At 43.6% G+C, this 19071-nt stretch overlaps 2 protein-coding genes across 6 annotated transcripts in view; one reads left to right on the top strand and one right to left on the bottom strand.

Annotated features, from left to right (window-relative positions):
• Positions 1–7572, bottom strand: part of MIB1 (MIB E3 ubiquitin protein ligase 1) — a 77511-nt gene extending 69939 nt beyond the window's left edge. For all 3 annotated transcript variants that reach the window (XM_071737297.1, XM_071737298.1, XM_071737299.1), the window contains exon 1: positions 6875–7572. In XM_071737297.1, the coding sequence (XP_071593398.1) occupies positions 6875–7103 (229 nt within the window). In that variant the 5' untranslated portion in view covers positions 7104–7572. The remainder of the gene's footprint in view (positions 1–6874) is intronic.
• Positions 7573–17810: 10238 nt separating this feature from the next.
• Positions 17811–19071, top strand: part of ABHD3 (abhydrolase domain containing 3, phospholipase) — a 30369-nt gene continuing 29108 nt past the window's right edge. For 2 of the 3 annotated variants that reach the window (XM_071737295.1, XM_071737296.1), the window contains exon 1: positions 17840–18118. In XM_071737295.1, coding sequence (XP_071593396.1) covers positions 17972–18118 — 147 coding nt within the window. In that variant the 5' untranslated portion in view covers positions 17840–17971. Of the gene's footprint in view, positions 18119–19071 lie in introns of all 3 variants that reach the window. The other variant, XM_071737294.1, reaches the window with a different exon arrangement.

Genomic DNA, 19071 nt, shown 5'->3' with positions numbered 1-19071 from the left:
ACAGTGACAATTCTGTGATTCAGTGCATGCCTCACCTGGCCATGCTGCTTCATTCTTTCCATAATGCCAGCAAAAGGTTTTTGCAGAGATGAGCTGTAAACTGGATCTAGAAACATACCTAGTTTAAAACCCGCCAAGATTGCTTTGGAGAGAAAAGTAGATTTGTATGCCTCTGGTGACAGTAGATTATGAGAATTTTAACTTTGCTAAAAAAGATGTTAAAATAAGGTGCTATATCTACTGGATCACAAAATGTGACAGCTGAACTATTGATGCTCATAGTACAAACAAAATGAACTAATTAAATTAACAGTATGTTTTAAAGAAGGTTGAAAGAATATTTTTTTGTTTTTAAACTGAAATAGATATTATAGATGAGTGTGGTGGGTTGACCTTGGCCAGCTGCCCACCCAGCAGCTCTCTTGCTCCCCCCTCCTCAACAGGACAGGGAGTGAAAATAAAATGAAAAAGCTTACAAATTTAGATAAAAGTGAGATCACTTACCAACTACCATCACAGGCAAAACAGACTTGACTTGGGGAAACTTGAATTTATTGCCAAAAAAAAAAAAAATATGTCAAGAAAGACTAAACTTAAAACACCTCCCAACAATCCCCCTTCTTCCCAGACTCAGCTTCACTCCTTGATTCCCAACTCCTTTATATCCCTGCTTCTCTCCAGGAGAGGCAGAATCATAGAATCATTTCGATTGCCATAGCACTCTTAAGATCATTGAGCTGAGCCATTAATCTAGCATTGCCACGTCCACTATTAAATCATGTCCCTAAGTGCTCCCTCTGCATGTCCTTTAAATACTTGTAGGGATGGTGACACAACCACTTCCCTGAGCTGCCTCTTCCAGTGCATATCAACCCCTGCAGTCAAGAAATTTTGGTGAAGATGGGGAACGAAGGGTTAAGGTGAGTCAATAGCAGTCCAACATGGGGCCTCTCCAGGGCTGCAGTTCTTCAGGAAAACACTGCTCTCCATGGGCTGCAGCTTCTTCCTCCAGGGCATGTCCACTTCGGCATAGGCCCCCCCCCTCCACAAGGGTGCAATGTGGATACCTGCTCCACTGTGTCCCTCCGTGGGCTGCAAGGAGACAGCCTGCATCACCGTGGTGTCCATCTACTCATCAAAATGCAGTACTGAGGACCTGATGTTGGCACTACACACATCTAGTTGAAGGAGACATTATTTCTGATGTCTCATACTAGCTCTGCTCTAGCCCAGTGGACTGAATGCTCATCAGGCTTGAGAGCCTTTCAGTTTACTTTGACCAAAAAGTCAACCAGTTTGCGTCCTCCAAAATCATCCCCTTGATGCAAATCAAAGCACAGTACAGAGGAAACAAAGTGCACTGGAGAAAAATTTAAAAAAAACAACAGAAAAACAAAAAACAACAACAACAACAAAAAAACAACAAAACACAAAAAACAAACAAAAAACAAACAAACAAAAAAAACCCCAAAAAACCACAAAACAACCAACCAAAAGAAACCAGGTAACAGAGTACTTTCACTATGCCTAATTACTTGTTAATAGCTGCCATTTCCTAACGTCCCTCCAGCCTTAGTACACCATAAAATCCAGTATTCCTTGTCTCCACTTACAATTAGTGTTTTTACTATTTGCATTTCATATTCATTTCCCACTGTTATTTCCCCACCATGGTAATTTTCACTTTTGTCATCTATTCCCAAAACTTACTTGGAAGGGCACCTAGCCCACCCATTTGTCTGTCACCACTCATCTATACATGAATTTTACAGCCCTTGCCTACAAGTTTTTAAAACCCATGCTCAGACTCAAAGCTGTGAAAGGAAATTGAAGCAGCGTTACTCAAATTGCTATTTGAATTTGTTACAAGTATCTCTTTATTATTAAAGATAATTTTCAAAAGTGGCAACATACAACTGATAAAAGAACGTTTTAAAAGTAAAATAAGATGCACAAAGGGTATCCATACCGCTCCCTGTTAAGCACATCAGAAGTCAACAGTGATTTCAACTACTTCTCAGAACCAAGAAAATCTGTTTCCTGTAGAGTACAAGTCTACTAGACCTTTAAAAAGCCAAAATGTACTCATATAAGAATGACAATATTATTAACAGGCAACAAATACTGAATGAATTAAAAACCTGATTCATTTACACACTAATTCATAAAAAGCAATAGCAATATTTTACTCTTTCTGTTCTTCCACTGCAGATAATTTTTACATTATGGACAGGCTCTGGGCAAACGGAAAAAAAATTCTTAGATTACCAAGATTTTTTAAAAATTTATGAAAATTCAAATCAGTGCCCCCAGAAGCACAAGTCATCTGTGAAACATGCTGTTTGGCAGCCATCTGACCAATGTATTATATACAAGTGATGCCAGACTTGACAGAGCTTGTGTCCTATCTGGTAAGGATTTCACAAGATACACAAGGAGGGAAAGGATTATTGTGTACAAGACATGGAGGAAGGGCACAAAGGACATCTTCATTTAACAAAGAAAGAGAAAAGAAAAAGAAAAAAAAAAAAACCCAGAAAAAAACAGGCCTCCCACCTGATCATGAAGCTATCAGATTTTTTTACTTGTAAGAGGTCCCGTATTTACAAATACCCACTAAAAAGTCTTAAGACCATTACCATTTGCAATTATACTTGATGTGCTAAAAACAGAAACCAATAAAACCATAGGATAAATCATCAAAGGTGGCCTACCTTTTAAAATATTTTGACAAGTATGACTTCATGATGATCTATGCACCTCTTCAGGTTACAGAAAATTATTAATACATGTACAGAAAACCACTCAAATCTTTAGTAGATAACATTTAAATTTTCTGTATTACAACAATACAGCACATAGAGCTTTCCATGCAGCACAGATGCTCATTCTAACTGCAGGATAATTCAACCCTCAGGATTCCATTTCCTGACCGCAACCCCTCCCCATATTCAAACAAAATTGGGTAAATACTTTAAGCAGGAACATAACAGTGTTATTTTGAACCACCCATATAAAAGAGGAAACAGATGACAAACAAATTTTTGCCTAAGCTTTGAAGAAAGCAAATATTCAGAAAGAGAATAAACATAAGAAAGTTTTTGTAACTATCATAGAATCACAGAATTGGCCAGGTTGGAAGGGACCTCAGAGATCATCAAGTCCAACCCTTGATCCACTACCGCTGCAGTTACCAGACCATGGCACTGAGTGCCACATCCAGGCTCTTTTTAAATATCTCCAGGGATTGAGAATCCACCACTTCCCGGGGCAGCCCATTCCAATGCTTGATCACCCTCTCGGTAAAGAAATTCTTTCTAATGTCCAACCTAAACCTCCCCTGGCACAACTTGAGACCTCTTGTGCCCTCTTGTCTTGCTGAGGGTTGCCTGGGAAAAGAGACCAACTCCCCCCCTGGCTACCCCCTCCTTTCAGGGAGTTGTAGAGAGTGATGAGGTCTCCCCTGAGCCTCCTCTTCTCCAGGCTGAACAGCCCCAGCTCCCTCAGCCTCTCCTCATAGGATCTGTGCTCGAGTCCCTTCACCAGCCTGGTTGCCCTCCTTTGGACCTGCTCCAGGACCTCGATATCCTTCCTAAACTGAGGGGCCCAGAACTGGACACAGGACTCGAGGTGTGGCCTCACCAGCGCTGAGTACAGGAGTACTCATGAGTATTAAGTGACTGTAGTCAGGAGTGCTCTCCACAAACATGCTACCCTACAGCATTACCTTTGGCAGAGGGCTGCCTTCCCTTCTAAACAGAAAGTTTGTGTTTATGCACTTCTAGTTTCTGCTCACCAATAAGTCATAAAACTATTTATGTTTCTTTTCCACAGCACTATCAGAAAGAGAACTCTTATGATTCTTAGATCCTGGCAACGGGCTATTCTACAGAAAGATCAGAATTTACTTCAAAGTAATCAAGCAGCCACATCACACTGTTAATGTATCATAACCCACTACTTACTTCATTTAGGAGCCTACTACAAAGGACTTAATTCAAGTCTCCTTCCTTCTAAACAAAATTCCCTTTCATTTCAGCTTCTTGCCTTACTAATTCCTCTCAGTCACTGTCTTCCTTAAAGAAATGCTGGCCAACATAAACATGATCACCAATGGGCAGCTAATACAACTAGTTTGGTGGATGTAACAAACAAATCTTCCAAGCAGAAATTCTTCTTCTGGTAATATCCCACAATCATTAAAAAAAAAAAACATTAAGTTTATGAAACATCAAAGGAAAGACATGTACATATATATGTGCACATGTATCAAACTTGGGCTGGTTTTTCTGGGGTTTTTGGGGGGTTTTCTTTAGAATGAGCTTCAAAGATTATTTCTACAACACAATTGGTTTCTGATGCATCACTACTGTTTCTGGCTGCATGGGCCTCAAAATCATCAAAGCAGCAACTCTGGCTTCAAGCACCACTTTCAAGAACTTACAATCAAGTCTGGGTTTGAGCAGCTAATAAAAAGACCTCCGGGAATTAAACAATCTAGTTATGCTTTCCACTGCTCTATTTTTATATTTATTCTCACTGTAAATTTACTATCATATCTTGAACGTAAATTTATGAATCAGAAAATTTTTATTTTAAACTGTAAAAGTCAGGATTTAACACTCTTCTAAGTATCACCAAACCAATAACCACCTCTTATTTTATAATATTTCCTCATTCAAAAGCACCATTATTAATACTGCTGTTAGAAATTCCTGTCACCTAATGCCACTTTTCCTGTAACTATTTGTATCAAAATTACCTGAATGCCCCTAGAGGTAGTATCAAATGAGCACCCAAAGTCAGAAGCCCTTATTCTAAACAATACCTAAGTCACTAAGTCACAATATTCTAAGTCACTACCATGAAGAAAAATAAATAATTACAAAAATACAGAAAACTGAAGAAGGCAGGTGATTTGCCTAGGAATACAAACTAAATCAGTAGTAAAACCTGATTCAGCCCAAATTCACAGCACCCTAATTCCATTAACTTTCCACAGCGCTTCCCCTTTTGCTGCTACTACTTCACAGATTTTTACTCTTCCTATCTTTGGGGAACAGTGACCTCAAAGGAAACTCCCTCTAGCGAAAACCATCCCAAGTAGCTCCCTGCAGCATTTCCATGAGGATGAAGCATCTACTGGCCAAAAACCTCAGGAAGAGAAATACCATTTTGCAAATGTGAAAACATTTTACATTGCTATGGAAACAGCAATGTTTATGAGGTTTTCCCTGAAGCAATATATATAGTCCTACCTGAAGCAGAAACTTAAATTCTAATACATAAGTATAAACATAAATGAAAATTAGAAATAATAAAGAACCAAAACAAAAATCAAAAACAAAAACTAGGGACTTAAAACTGTGTAGACTTCCAGATGCAGTCAACAGGATATCATCAGCTTGCAAATACATCAAGTAGAGCTAGAATAATGAGCATTCAAGGCTCATATTCAACATTTATGCACACACTTCAGTTTTAAGCAGAAGTAGTCCCACTGGTTTCTACAGGACATCAAATGCAGGCAAAGTTGCAAAGTATAAACATCTGCAAAACAAAGACTGACAACTTGAAAGACGACTCAACTTATTGTGGCAAGGCCCAATTCAAAAAGATTTTGAGCACCTCCATTAGCCTCTACCCTCCAAATCGACAAAAAAACAACTAGGGAAGAGAAAGGTACTCAGGGGGCTCAAAGGTACTCAGAAAACCCAAATCCATCTCAAAGGCTCACTATGCAATTTGCGGTGTGTTGTTCCTTTTTTTTCTTAGCAAAATTTTTTGTAATTAATTAGAATAAATTCCATGATTCTGTCTCATCAAAGTCTGTTGGCTTCAACCCACTGCTGTAATTTCTCTTTCAGCAACACTACACATAGCTGGCTCAAAGATGGTCTCTCTTCTCCATCACATTCTAAATGAAAGACAGATTGCAAAAACATACACCTAAGTACCCCTACAAATCGTTTCAATCACGTAATTATTGAGGCAACCCTGACTGGTTCAAAACCACTTCACTGTATTTCTGATTAAATTAAACAACACTTTTTTTTGGAGAGAGTTTTCACCGTAAAAACAGGTGCTAAAATGAACATTTTCCTGCAGTGTTTGCAACACTAACACTGCCGCATAATGTCAGTGCAGATCTAAATCCATTGTCCAAACTGAGTGAATCAAAAGCACAAATATCAAGCAGCCAAGTAATTAAAGAATGAACGAATGCATTATTTTTCCAATAACTTAGCCGTTGTACAGCAGCTCTGGCAACACAAATAAAAGGCAACATGCAGCTTACAAGACGAAACAGCATTTCAACCACTTGATGTAATCTTTAGCAAAAAGGTGGTACACTTTTTTTTTTTTTTGCAATCCCTCCTGTATTTGACTCGGAATGAGCGTCACCATTTTAGAGCACGGCTCCGAAACATAAATTGAAGAAGGCGCGGGGTGGATACAACCAAAACAAAACCTTGAGGTACCATCGGTTCCCTCCCTCCTACCCAGCACACCGGGAGCCTGCTCTCTATAGCAGATGGCCTTTGTCTACCCAAATTTAAAAGTCCCAGGACAACTTCTCCTCTCCCCACGGCCACATGCTCCATGTACATTCTAACTCGGCGTGTACATATACATATGCGCCCACTCACACAGACACCCACGCTGAGACAGGCGAAGGGAGGGGGAAGGGTAGCAGACTTTCCCCCCACACAACAGAGAGAAGGCGAGTCCCAAAAAGGGAGACAAATCCGCCCCCAGATCCTCGCTCCGCACAGGGACTTTTGGGTGCTTTGCCCACACCCCCCCCAAAAAAACCCGAGGGGGTCGTGCGGGCTCGCCCCTTCTCCCCCACCCCGCCCCGGCTGCCGCTCACCCGTGGGCGCGCTGTCGAGGATGCGGAGATCGTAGGCCCCGGAGCAGCGGTAGTTGGCGGCGGTACCGTTGTCCCACACCACGACCACCTCCTCCGGGCTCTCGAAGCTGCGGACGGTGCCCACATGGCCCTCGCCGCCATCCTGCTTACCCCATTTCCAATCCGGGCCCCGCACCACCCGGGCCCCGACTCCCTCCACCATCACCCGGTTGTTCCGCGAGCTGCTCATCCCGGCGGCGCCCCGCGGGCCCAGGCCCCGGCGCGGCTGGAGGGGGCGGGCAGCCCGCAGGCGGCGAAGAGGGACCCCGATGGGGATGGCTGCCTCAGGCACGGGAAGCGAGGACACGGGCCGCGGCAGCCGGTGCGGCGAGGGAGGGAGGGAAAAGGGCAATCCCGACGCGACGGTGACCAGGGGAAGGATGGGGGAGGGACCCTTCCGACGGGCCGGGGGGACGCGAGCGGGGCGGCGGGAGCCGACGGGCGGGCGTCTCCGGCCGACTCTCCTCCTCGCTTCCTTCCTTCCTACCGACCTACCTACGCGCCCATCCCCAGCGGTGGCCCCCGACCCGCGGCGCCCGCCCGCACCCCACAGCGGCAAACCCCGCCGGCCCCCCGCGCCCGCCGCTACATCCGGGAACTGCGGCCCCGACGACAGCAGCAGCACCAGGGAGACCGCCGCCGGCGGCCCCCGCCTCCCGCCCCGCTCTGCGCATGCGCCGCGCCCCGGCACCTCCACGCAGCCGCAGCTCCAAGGGGCCCGGGAGAGGCGGTTGCGGCGCTCTAGCGCCACCTGCCGAGCCGCGCTGGGCACTCACCCCCGGGACTGGTACCGCCGGTACCGACTGCTCCTCCCCCGAACCGGCCTGCCCGAAACGGGAAGGAAGCGGAGGAGAGCAGGGGTTGGTTGTGTGTTTATTTACCCCTCGCCGGTGGGGGTGCCTGGGGCTCCCCCAAGCCGCCAGGCTGGCGGTTCCCTCTCGGGGCGCAGCGCCCCCGCCCGCACTGGGGCGATTCTGGCGGCACCGTCGGTGCCCCTGCGGCCCGGCCCGGATTTCCAAGCCGCCCTATTCCCTCTCCACCCAGGAGAAACTGCTCCTGTCGCCTCTCCTTTAGCGAGAGAGGGATTATGAGTTAAATTTGATCAACTACGTCTCGAACAGTCTCGCTTAGGTCAATCGGTATTGCGTTTTCCTCGTTTTTCTGTTACTTCTGTGCCCTGAAATCCTATTTTCCTTTCAAATTGTGGACATGAGCCCTGCACATGGCTATTGTGAGTCTAGAGGGGCTGTACGTCTGTAGCGCAGGAGCTTTTTTTAGCTGGTGTTTAGGTGCTCCAGTCAGCAAAAGGGGGGGATCTGTATCTCCACCTGCCCTGTGCCACCTCGGAGCATCCCTGGAGGATGATGGAGCTGCTCTTAACTTTGTGCACATGGCTGCAATGCAGTTCTTCACAAACTATCCTTTTTGATAGCGGTCTCAGGACACTCAAGGATTTACTGTAACATCACACATGCTGGCTAATCTGGCATCGAATCTGATTCTTCATTTTAAAAAATGGTCCCTCAATTGTTTGTATCTCTAAGCACGATCTGTGTCAATGTTTTAAAAGCATCTGTCTTAAAGGACAGAGGAGGATGAACCAGACATAAGAACTGTTTCTTTGTCAACCAGGAAATGGCTGATTAAAAGCAGCCCAGCTACGCTTGGGTCCTGGGTGTTTTCACTGTTTCTGTGCTTCTTCCTTCCACCTTTGTGGTTATTACACAGATAGAAGAGTCAATTAGATCACTTCCTGACTTCTTTTGTGTAATTCTCTCACAATATAGCAGAGCAGAATAGTATGAACACGTAACCACCAGACTACCACCACATTCCTCGCATAATTCATTCCTTCCTAACCCATGATAAAGCTAAGGAATGCTGCCTTAAACATGAAATTGTGTCCTGACAATCGACACTCCCAAGGACCATCTGATTTTTACTTCTACAGTGGAAACCTCAAAACAGTAATGGATACCACCACAGGAAAGGGTTCTCCTGTAGATGCTTCTCCTGTAGCAGCTTGTAGCAGCTTATTACATTTGGTACATGTAATTGCAATTAATTGTATAACACATGGCAGAATTACCCAGAAATTCTGCAGAGTTCTTGATCTACTGAAGAATCTTGCTAGAACTTATCTATGGTCATAATGTTTCCATCTGCCTCATTCTTTTTCATGCTTTGATAGTTATGGGCAAGTATAAGGTTCATGAGTATCTAAGAATAACTCAGAGCACATTTTTCTATTACTCTTTGATAGGGTTGGATAAAAAAGGCTTCTGCAACCAGGAAACATGTGCCAGAAAAACCCAGAAAAGTCTGAAATCTGAATTAGTTCTCCTGGAGAGAATCAGAAGAAGTCATCCCTTATGTGTATTTTCCCACAAAATTCTAAATTATAGACCTTCAGAGAGTCTGCTGCTGCAGTTTAGCAGTGGTGCACGTGGGCAGATTCTGTCCTGGAGCTGCTTCTATTCTGACATTTCTCTTGCCCACTCCTGCTCTATCTACCCCAACAGCCCCTGCCTCTCCTACTCACCTGCTCTTTCCTATCAGGAAAGATGCAAAAACCAGAATCTCTAAAGATGTCTGGGTTATTTTATAGATGGCTTAGACACACGAGAATACAGGTAATAACTAGAACCCAGTAGAATTTTTCCCCTAACCACTGAGAGGAAATTCTCCATAGCTCAAAATACAGAGGCTTGCATCACTTCATCGGAGTAGTACAAAAATAAAAACTGGATAGACTGATCTGATATAGTCACTTGCCAGTGACTACATTACTGATTTCTGAACTCTAATCTCTCATTGCTTCTACTCCTACATAGCAACAAAGTTGTGGAAGTCACAAAATTGTGACTGGCTACATGAACAGGTTTTCCAGAATTGCAAATACTCCATGGTGTTATGTTTTCGAATAATACATTATATTATTTATTCTCTATGCCTGCTTGGTGTTTAAACAATCGGCAAGGGAAACAGGTATTTAGCTCCTAAACCTTTTATCTGAATCAGTCTTCAAAATGATCTGTTTCAGATGCAGATTTAAAAGGACCCAGCAGAGGATGTGGAAGGACACTACCTCAGGAAGTCATGACAGAGCAGTTAGAGGAAGGGACTTCACTGTGCTTTAAGCATACCTGTGTGTAATTGCTAAGCCTTATTAATACACATTCAACACAGAAATGTGGATGCACAAAAAGAATGACAGAACACGTTCCCTTCAAGCTCCCCAAAATTATGTCCATTGCTGAGTCATGGCATCCTCCAGCTGGTGGTTATGGTCTTCCTCACTGCTTCTTGCCATATTAGAGCAACCCAGCAAGGGGCCACGCAGGAAGACCTCTGGTTAATGCAGAATTCAGTGCCGTGCATAACCTGATGACATCCCTTTAAACTCCTTGTTATTGTTGGGGAGCACACTGGCCTTTTGTAAGAGCAGCTTCTGCCCTTCTTGAGGGCTGGACAACTCTTCAAGGCAACCCCCACAGAGCCAGAGGAAATAGGATTTTGGAAGTCATCCAGCCTATTCTCCTATGCATCTAAGCCATTCCAGAAAACTGTTTGCCTAAATTCTGCCTGGCTGCCTTTCTGTTCTACTAAGTGTCACACCTCAGCAGTGACTCCTAATGTAAGTATTTGCACGGATTACTTTGATAGAAGCTTTTCTGGACTGTCTTGTTTGATTAAAATTGAACTTGCAGTGTAGGATCTGGAACACACGATGCAGAAAGGGGACTGTGCCTATTGCAGGAGATAATCCCATGTAAAAAGCCTGCTTTTAAATGGTTCAGAAGATAAAAATACTAACTTCTTGGAAAGACAATTGCCAACTCATGGAGTTCTGAAGTTTTGTTCACTAACTTGCACAAATCCCAAGTTCTCAGAATTTGTCATGTGAGGGATGTATACAAATAGCTTCACAGGAGTTGACAACATGTTTCTAGTTTACAAATAATGAGTAGATTGTAGTTTTCTTTTTAAAATAAGAAGGTAGATCTTACTTATACCAACCTGAGTCCAAAGATTCTGCCTCCTCAGCTCAAGATTGTATTTGAACTCACAGTTTTCACAGTTCTCCTCTTAAAAACCAAAAGCATTTTAGATGCTAATGTTATGGTTTCCCCAGAAGGCTTTTTTTTAGAATGCATTTTTTTCCTGTGGAAGAAAGTATTAGGAATAGAAATTCGGAAAAAGTAAGCAGCTGCCTTACTTTTACCAAAATGTGCCTACTCTTCTGGGTGGAACCAGCTAACTGAGAAGGAAAAATGGAAGTATTGGCAAATTACATGAAAATTACTGTTTCACTGGAAAAAAAAAATGTCCCAATGTTTTGTTTTGTTTTGCTTTGTGGTTTGGTTTGTTTTGGTTTGAATCGAAAAGTATGTAATCACTCTCCACAGAAACTTCTGGACTGATGAACATGCTACATATTTTTAAGTGAAAATATGCATAATGTATATTTTCTAGAACCTGAAGAATCGGTTAGGAACTTTAGGCCACATTCTTTTTATCCGTAGGCTAATACAGGGGGGGAAGAAACAAAAAAAACCCAGAAAATATAACAAAAAACCCAAATCAAACCAGACAAACAAAACCAAAACAAAACAAAACAAAAAAAAAAAAGGAAAAAGAAAAAAAAAAAAAAAGAACCCCAAACCAAAAATCCACCCCCACCAACCATAATTCCTCAGCCTCTGCTGCCACCAAGTGGCCATCTACCATGTCTGAGTAATGCTAAAATACCTATCCTGTTAGCTGTTGCACTGTATTTCTGCTGCATCATTCACCGGATTCATTATCCATAATAAAATCCAACTTATTCCTCAATTTTCAGAAGTGTCATGAGTAATTTGCACTGATTTTTTTTTTTTTCCTAGTTTCTCTAAATTAAAGTACTTTATAATGTCAGATAGTGAGCAAGCTGCTATACGGCACAGCAAATTGGTTTGGTGGGTTTGGTTTTTATTGAGCTACTGGCATCCTCTATGAAACTGTTAATTAAAACACATATTAACCTACAGTGGTTCTTTCCCTAAAGAGTTCTATCTGCTGTTTCTGTTCTAGGAAAAAACAGCTGAACAGAGAACAGATTATAAATACGTCACTTAATTTTCCTGCTGTGAAACAAAACTAATCCCATGGAAATCTGATAAAAAAAAAAAAAAAAAAAAAAAATTAAAAAAAATCTGTATCTAGCTAAAAACATCAACATGTTGAAAAAAAGAATTTTAAGATAAAGAAGATTATCTTTCCCTAGCAGGAACATCCTGGTACCTTCTCCCTTGGTTAAGGCTTTAGGCTTTGAGTGGAAAGAAAACAACATAATTGTAAAATGACACTTGAGATTTTAAAAATTCAAAGACAAAATAAGTAAAAATTCAAAGACAAAATAAGTAAAAATTCAAAGACAAAATAAGTGATAATTCTGTAGCAATCTAGGGCATACACATTACAATACCACGTACTATGTTTGCACATCTACGCAAACTCTTGTCCTTCAGCATACCTCAAAGAATTAAAGAATGCATACTTACCTGCTATTTCCAAATGTATAGCCACATATTGATGTTTTATTTATAGATGGTTTTTAAATTAGAAGATGCATTGGAAGGAGGGATTAATTTCTTCCTGGTGTTAAATTTCCTGATTGTAAAGATTGTAAAGAAAGTACTTTAAATTCTCAGACCAGTGTTAAACATGGACATGTAGTCAGACCAAGCTAGGTTATATTTTTAGACCAATAGGAAAATAAGCTGTCTACATGGGTCATCAAGAAATTTAAGAATGTTCAAAATTTGTGTGAAAAAAATTAGTTGTGATCAGTGTGACTAATCATGTGCTTACAGTCAACTACAGGACTTTCTTGTATTACAAAGGTGCTCAATATGCATTACTCAATGTCTGAAAGACAACTTAAGCACTGAATATCTATGCTTAATTTTAATAATCTGCTAAAATGGTAACAAGCATTGCATAACTCAAGCAGAATCTAAACATTGTCTGTTTTGTCATAAGAAAGTAGTCCCATTATGTTATCTAGTTCCTAGATAAGAAGTATTCCCAGTACACTCTGATAGACTTGTTAAAATACGTATTTATCAAAAACACAGCTAGAAATTTTAAAAAATAGTAAAAAAAAAATATCTAAGATAGCCTGTATTTTTTGCATAAACATTTATGAAATACATCTCATTAAAGAGTATGTCTAATGCTCACAAATATTTTTCACTATTAACATGCTAAAGAAAACGTAAGAAATGTCCTAAATGAAAAAGATTCATTGCATGCATTACTGACTCACTGAAATCAGCTGGAACAATCCTGTTGATGTAGGCAGAACAAGAGTTTACCAAATATATGTGGAAGTTACTGGGGCTTTGGGTTTTTTTACATTATTATAAAGCATTTTAAAATGCTTTAGGTTTGTGTTTAAAATACCAGATGCAAATTTTTATCCACTTTGAAGTGTTTATTATAAAGGAATGAAATCAGCTTAAGAAAACCAAAAATATTTCACTTTATGCTATTGTAAAGATTCCTTGGAGCCAGAAGGAAATTTAACCTAGATTGATCATCCAGTTCTACTGGACTCCTATGAAAATATCTAAAGTTCTGCAGCAGCTTCTGATAACATTTTAAATGTAAAAATTAATTGAAAATAAGTGTCCTCGATGTATTTTCTTGCTGTCAAATTATTTAGTACTGTACTGTCTCATATTCTCAGTAGTATTCAGTGTGCTATGGATTCTCATCTTTGGTCACATAACTTTGTGTGACTCTGTAGCAAAGCTCAAGCAGGGGACAAACAGAAGCAGCTACTCCTAACGTCACAATCATTGATTTTTTCATGAGCACCAAGAGTACAAACATGAACAGAACCTGGCTCTTTCTCCTGAAATTTGAAGAGTTTCCAACACAGAGCAGTTACACTGACTTCATTAATTCCTTACTTCATTCACATTTTAAGGAAAGAAAAATGTACAATATGCATGAGGAAGGATTGGGAAATCCTGACTTGAATTTTTCAAATGCACATTTTTTTCTCCCATTCCCCTGCAGATAATAAATATCAGGAACTCTGAGTGCCCTCTTCCCTGCACTGATGGCAACCTTTTCAGGTGTTTTATACATGGACTTGGAGCTTTTTAAGTAATCCCAGGATAGGTCAGACTGACACAAAGGTATTTTTCCCATTTTATTAGGTGAATGCTAAAGTTAAATAAACATCAAAAATATAAACAAGCAGAACCTCTGATTTAAAATTCTGATGTTAAAATTCACTTTTCCTCTCCTCAGAGGTGCTGCAGCACCTACTGAAATCAATTCCAAGATGGGGGCTACAGAGAACTGTGTATGTAGCAACATCAATAAGAATATCATAACTCCTCCCTGAGCCCCAGATAATCACAGGACCACCTCCCCTAACAAAAAAATAAAATAAAGATAACATAGCACCAGTGTAGCTTCCTAATTAAAAATGTAAATCAAGCTGTAACTAACCAATTGCATCTGTAAATTATTACCTATTGCTTAAGCGAAATAAATTGGGAGACAATATGGAAGGACAATCCCATGGCCTTTGCTTTCTGGCTAATCTATAATCCATTAGAGCAGGGTTGATACAATCATTTTGGGAAGCACTTAGAGAGCAGAGAGCATAGTGCAAATATCAAGTCTCACTGGGAATGTGGGACTGTCTTCCTCTGAAAACAATGTGATAAGAGTTCAAAACACTATAGTCACCACCTTGTTTTCCTCCCACACACACAATTTGCAAGCATGAAATCACTTGGCAGTGGTTGTAATATGAGCAGAATGCAGCTTCTTTTATTCCTTTTTTTTTTTTAAATCTCTGTAAAGTGTGTTGTATGCCAAAGGTAACCTCTTAAAGACTTAAAAAACCCAAAAACGAGCAGTGGATCTGGACAATCTAATGGGGATTGTTTATAACAGAAAGAAGTTATTAACATTATTGGTATTGACAGGAGAGCAATATGCTTACACAGAAACAAAAAACCCTCAGAACATGTTATTTGTTGCAGTTTGCCTGTATCATGTCATATATGCCTGATACTGTCAATACTCTCATGAGTAAGCAACTCAGGATAGTGGTCAAAGACCAGAAAAACGTCATCCACCTTTGAGTCTGAATCTTGTTTTGTTCACTCAGTCTCCCTGGTCTGCTGATCAAGTCACTGAACTGCTGGTTTTGTGTATTTCAGATGGGTTTCTTTAACCATCAACAACCGTGCCTTCCATTTTTTGGTCAAATTTGTGTAAATATGTACTGGACTGTGTCCAGTTCTTGAGCCCCCAACACAGAAGGACATGGAACTGTTGCAGCAAGTCCAGAGGGCCAAAGAGATGATCAGAGGGCTGGAACACCTCTCCAATGGAGACGGGCTGAGTGAGTTGGGATTATTCAGCCTGCTGAAGACAAAGAGACCTTATAGAGGCCTTCCAGTACCCAAAGGGGGCTACAAGGAAGCTGGGAAGGGATGTGTTATAAGGGCATGGAAGTTATGGCTTTAAACTTTCAGTTTAAAGGGGAGAGGAGATTTAGATGAGATATTACAGAGAAATTCTTTATTATGAGGGTGGTGAGACACTAGAATGGGTTGCTCAGAAAAGCTGTCAATGCCCCATCCCTCGAAGTGTTCAAGGCCAAGCTGGACAGGACTTTGAACAACCTTGTCAAGTGGAAGGTGTCCCTGCCCATGCAGGGAAGCTTGAGCTGGGTGGTCTGTAGGGTCCCTTCCAATCCAAACCATTCCATGATTCCGTAATATGCATTTATAGTCTTCCAGTCCCATGGATACAGACTGTGTTTTTTCTTTAAGTTTTGGGCATCTCAGGGATCTTTCACTTTAATGGGTGCAGGACTTGAATGCAGGAGAAGAGTGCTGCCAGCAGCAACCAATTTCCTTCTTCAGAAGCAGCAGGTTCCTTTACATCCTAAAGTCTGAGGATCTTGCATCCTGAGTCCTCATCTCAGGCAAATTAGTTTCTCTGAAGGTTCCTAAGTTCACATTGTTGATGAAGCCTACATGTTGTCAGAACCGAGCTATCTACTCCAGCTGCTCACCCTGGAGTGTTCCTCCATGATAAATCCTTTTATCTCGGGTGTACAACATACATTCTCAGCAAGTCAGGACCAAAATCTGGGCATCACTGTTCTCACTGGGCATCACCTCTTCCCATGAACTGTAGAGGAAGTGCAGGGTTGATGACAATAGGTTTTCCACCCATTCAGTTTCCTTTTTCTCTACCAGCTGCAGGGAAAAGAAACAAACCCCAGATCCTTCATAGCCTGTGCTTATCCATTCCCATACTCTTTCCAAAAGCTGCAGTAGATCTGCCCTCATCTCTGTAAACTTTGGACAGCTGACTGAATTTTAAACTTCTTCAGAACTTTGCAATACACTCTTATTAGCTTACCTCTCTTAAAATAATATCAATTAATTAATTTGCATGCATTTATAATTCTGACTCTAATGAAAAGTTAAAATTTTACAACCTGCTTTTACTTGGGAAGAAAAAAGAGGTGACAAGTAGAAGGTTTCTGCTTGTCAGACTGAATGGTAAAAAATGCTGGACATTTCCAAATCCCATATCCAAATTAGCAATGCAATCAGAAACAACCACCTGATTGCAAAGTCTTTAGATACTATAATGGGTTTTCATGATAGTTTTCAAAGCAGGACAAGAATCCATTGCTGCACCAAAGCAGCGTTTGATCACATTTTATGAACATGGTTCATAAGCTTAAGTCCCTGTCAGTATTTCTCAGTTAAGCCATGAAAAAGTTGGGCCCAGATGCTTTATGTCAGAGCAGCATCTCTCCACTAAGATCTGACTCAGTAAGTAGAAGCAACTGAAATAGGCCACATCTCATTTTCTGCTCTTATTGTTCTTCTTTTGACTACGGTTCCCAATTAAATTAGATTTTAAAATTTAGCTATAGCTAGAAAACATAGATAAAGTAAGAAGTCATCAATCAAAGTCTCTTCTCTTGCCAGGTCACAGAGCTTAGGCATTAAATAAGGCAAATGAAAGTATTTTTGTATCCCGTGGTTCTTGCACACATCTCAAATAGCAGATACTAAGCTCCCAGATCTTTGAGTTAGCAGCTGCTCTCCTAGGACTTTGCCAAGGACGGGACGCAGATACTGGGAAGTACCAGTGAGCAAACCCATGAGAGCCTCCGTGTGACAGTCCACTCATATGAAAAGGGAGCAGGCAGGGTTTCCTTTGGGAATTAAGAGTATACATCTCCTCCTCCCTAAGCAGCGCTAATGCCTTGTAACAGAAGCGAGATGTGGAAAAGATATGGACACTTCAGTCTCACTTAAAAGATTTAGACAGATATTGCTATTAACCACTGCTGCATCTATCTGGAAGCCCCGCTGCCCCCTCTTCCGCGATACAGAACTTGTGTCCAGTACAAATAATGGTATTTGGGAAGGGGACACGCTGCCTGTCCAGGAGTGACCGAGTTTCCATACGCCCGCATCAGCTGTTCCCCACGGGCTGCGGACGGGTCCCTCTCCTGGCTCCACGCGTCCTGCCTGAGGGGAAAGCGCAGGGATGGAGTGACACCGAGGGCTCCCCAGGAGGGCATCAGCCGTGAGGACCGAGCTATCTGTTCCTCGCAGCCCGGGGACTCGCAGCCCCGCCACTTCTCTCAGGACTTCCTCTCCTGCGGGCTCGGCTGCGGCCGCCGGGGCCCGTTTGCGAGATGAAGCCGACCCGCCCGCAGCCCACAAACCGCTCCGAGCCCCTCCGAGCCGTCCCCGGCCTTTCCCTCTCCGCCCCCGGCCGGGATGCCGAGGCCTGCGGGGGCGGTCCGGGGGCGGTGCGGGGATGCCGCCAGCGGCGCTCTAGCGTGGAGCGGTCCGCGGGCAGCGGCAGCTCCGCCCTCTCCTCCTCCTCCCTCCGAGCCGGGGGGGGGGGGGGCTCGGCCGCGGCAGCCGGGGTGCGCTGTGCAGCGCTGCGCTACCCTACCCTGCCCTGCCTTGCCTTGCCCTGCCTTGCCGCCCGGCGTGTGCGATGGACTGGCAGGTGCTGACCCGGGAGCTCTCCCTCTACCTGGAGAGCCAGGTCCGCGTGGGGCTGTTCGGCTCCGGCGTGGGTTTGTCCCTGATGCTGGGTTTCGGCGTCGCCTACGCCTGCTACTACCTCAGCAGCATCGCCAAGGTGAGCGGGAGGGCGGCGGGGCTGGAGGACGGGATCCGTAGGTGTCCCGGCTAAGGGGGCACAGTCCTGGAGGGGACCGTCCCGCGAAGGTCACCTCCACCCACCCCCTTTAGGGGAGGCAGCCAGCGCCCTTCCAGCGAGCGGAGCGGCGGCACCTGAAATGGCCGGGCGGGGAGGCGGGTGGGCAGGGAGCTGTGCCCACTTCGTCCTCACACTCTCTGTCCCTCCGTCCCTCCGTCCTTCCTCTGGAAGTGCTGCTCCCGGCTGGCCGAAACCCCGCTCGCCCCCGCACAGGCCCTTCTCCGCCGCTGGGCCGGGCCGCTCAGCCCGCCCCCCCTTCCCCGCCCCGCTGCCCGGGGCTGTTGTGCCCCCGTGAGCCGCGGAGATGTTTCCTCCGGGGAGGCATCGCCGGTCGCCTTTGGGGGCGCCTGGCCTGAGGGGAGCGCCCGTCTGGTCGTGCCCGGCCTGGGAGGGGAAGGGGCTCTCTCTTCGAGGTGTCCCCGTTGTCCTGGAGGGAGAGAGCTTGGCGGTGGGTGACTGGTTGGAAAGGGAGGTTAGGAGCCTTCCCTCGACGACAAAAACCCGACTTCTTTGGTTTACTCACAGGACAAGTAATAAAGTAGTTTTCTGCCCTTCTGTCCGACTGCGGTCCCATCTTCAATAGCTTTGGAGCTGCTGTCACAGTGTTTGAAGGGGGGGGGGACGACAGGGAGGCAAAGACAGCCTTGTATTTTCTCATGAGCAGTGGTTCCACAGATAAATTACGCATTCCCAAATCAGTTGGATGCAGTGAGCCTGACCTGATCTAAAGTGCCCCCATGGTGAGAGCACCTCGCTGATTGCTTAATCAACTGAAAATACGCATATTGAAAAGATCATGACTGTTGAAGGCATGGGTGTTGCCACAGTCCTTCACAGAACTGCTGGGAACACAGCCTTCCTCTTCATCCAGA

This window comes from Heliangelus exortis, chromosome 2 (genome assembly GCF_036169615.1).
Source record: "Heliangelus exortis chromosome 2, bHelExo1.hap1, whole genome shotgun sequence".
Lineage (NCBI taxonomy): Eukaryota > Metazoa > Chordata > Aves > Apodiformes > Trochilidae > Heliangelus > Heliangelus exortis.
This window is presented reverse-complemented; position numbering and strand designations above follow the sequence as displayed.